General features: G+C 37.0%; 1 protein-coding gene across 1 annotated transcript in view; it reads right to left on the reverse strand.

The window, feature by feature from the left end:
* The window catches only part of LOC105819053 (cytochrome P450 20A1), a 47055-nt gene that overhangs the window by 39604 nt on the left and 5696 nt on the right, over window positions 1-1755 (reverse strand). The window contains 2 exon segments of the mRNA XM_012655215.1: window positions 494-660; window positions 1277-1326. Of these exon segments, the coding sequence (XP_012510669.1) occupies window positions 494-660; window positions 1277-1326 (217 nt within the window).

Consider the following 1755-nt stretch of genomic DNA (forward strand, 5'->3'; position numbering starts at 1 on the left):
TTATTTTACAATACTGTCTTAAATGAGGTAATAAAGATTACAACACAGTGCCTAGCACATAGTACAAAGCATTCAATAAATGTTAGCTATTCCTATTTAAGAACTATTTATAGTTCTTTATTTATAAACTTTTTTTTTTTTGAGACAGAGTCTTACTCTGTTGCCTGGGCTAGAGTACTGTGGCGTCAGCCTAGCTCGCAGCAACCTCAAACTCCTGGGCTGAAGCAATCCTCCTGCCTCAGCCTCCCGAGTAGCTGGGACTACAGGCACACACCACCATGCTTGGCTAATTTTTCTATTTTTCACAGAGACAGGGTCTCGCTCTTGCTCAGGCTGGTCTTGAACTCCTGACCTCAAGCGATCCTCCCACCTCCACCCCCAGAGTGCTAGGATTACAGGCATGAGCCACCAGGCCTGGCCAATAGTTCTTTATTTATAAACATTTATTCTTAAAAAATAAGGAACAGCTAATTAGAAAGAAAATTAAACTTACATGTCTTATTAGGGTTGATATGCTGCTTCAGTACATCAACAGTGCCCAAACTAACCACAAGGCTCCTGCCAAACCAGAAAGAGACCACAGGCCCATATCTCTCATGCAAATTAACCAGGAACTCGTGTAAACTTCCGCTATTCACAATATCTGGAAGATTACCATCTCTGACAAAAGAGTAACATTTGACAAAACAATTTAACTTGGGAAAAAAATCAGAAAAACAATAGTTAACTCTGAATTAACTGTGTCAATGGATTAATGCAAAGGTTCATGAAATTCAAATTACTGTAAAATCCAAAACGAAATTATATTTGCCTTCTCGCCATGTTCTATAGTCATATTTAGAAATGGATTTGTCGGATATTTTGAGAATTCATAACACTTCAAACCAAATAAAAAAGCTACACAAGGAACATCTGATTTAGATACTAGAAAACTATCCAACTTTTATAGCACCTAATACTGAGATGATAATAGACATCATCATACGCTGGTGAAAATAATCAGATCAGCCATGGCAATTTTTTTCTTCCTTCCTTCTATCTTAATCCTGTCTTTCTATTTTTGGCTTTCTCTGGCAAGAAAAAGTGAAAGCAATTAGAGATTTGATTTATACAGCACTCCTTTCTGGTCCTAACAAAGTTTAGGTTATATGCCCAGAGGTAAATTTAGGGTTAATAAAGAAAATTAAATAAGAAGGGTAATCTAAAAATATGGTTTAGTTATGATATCAAAAATGAAAAGTTGACTCTACTTGATTCCAAAAAAATAATTACTTACTTTTCTTCAGTTGGAGTAATCCCTGGAATTCCTGAAGCTTGTCTAGAAGCCTTAAGGAAAAAAACAAAAAAAAATTTAGTATAACGAATTATCATATATCCCATAAGTCAGATTGTGTTTAACAAAGACATCTGCAGGACCTTAAATGATGGCTTTCCATTTCAGTTGAATCTAGGAAATTATTTCTATATTAAAATACAAAAAAAGGGCTCTTTGCATGGAAAAGAATTATCTTAACATTCTTCCTCTGCGTCAATTAAACTAAAGTGTTGGCCGGGCGCAGTGGCTCACGCCTGTAATCCTAGCTCTCTGGGAGGCTGAGGCGGGTGGATTGTTTGAGCTCAGGAGTTCGAGACCAGTCTGAGCAAGAGAGAGACCCCCGTCTCTACTACAAATAGAAAGAAATTAATCAGACAACTAAAACTATATAGAAAAAATTAGCCGGGCATGGTGGCGCATGCCTGTAGTCCCAGCTACTC

Source organism: Propithecus coquereli, unplaced genomic scaffold, assembly GCF_000956105.1.
Source record: "Propithecus coquereli isolate 6110/MARCELLA unplaced genomic scaffold, Pcoq_1.0 Scaffold113, whole genome shotgun sequence".
NCBI classification, from domain to species: domain Eukaryota; kingdom Metazoa; phylum Chordata; class Mammalia; order Primates; family Indriidae; genus Propithecus; species Propithecus coquereli.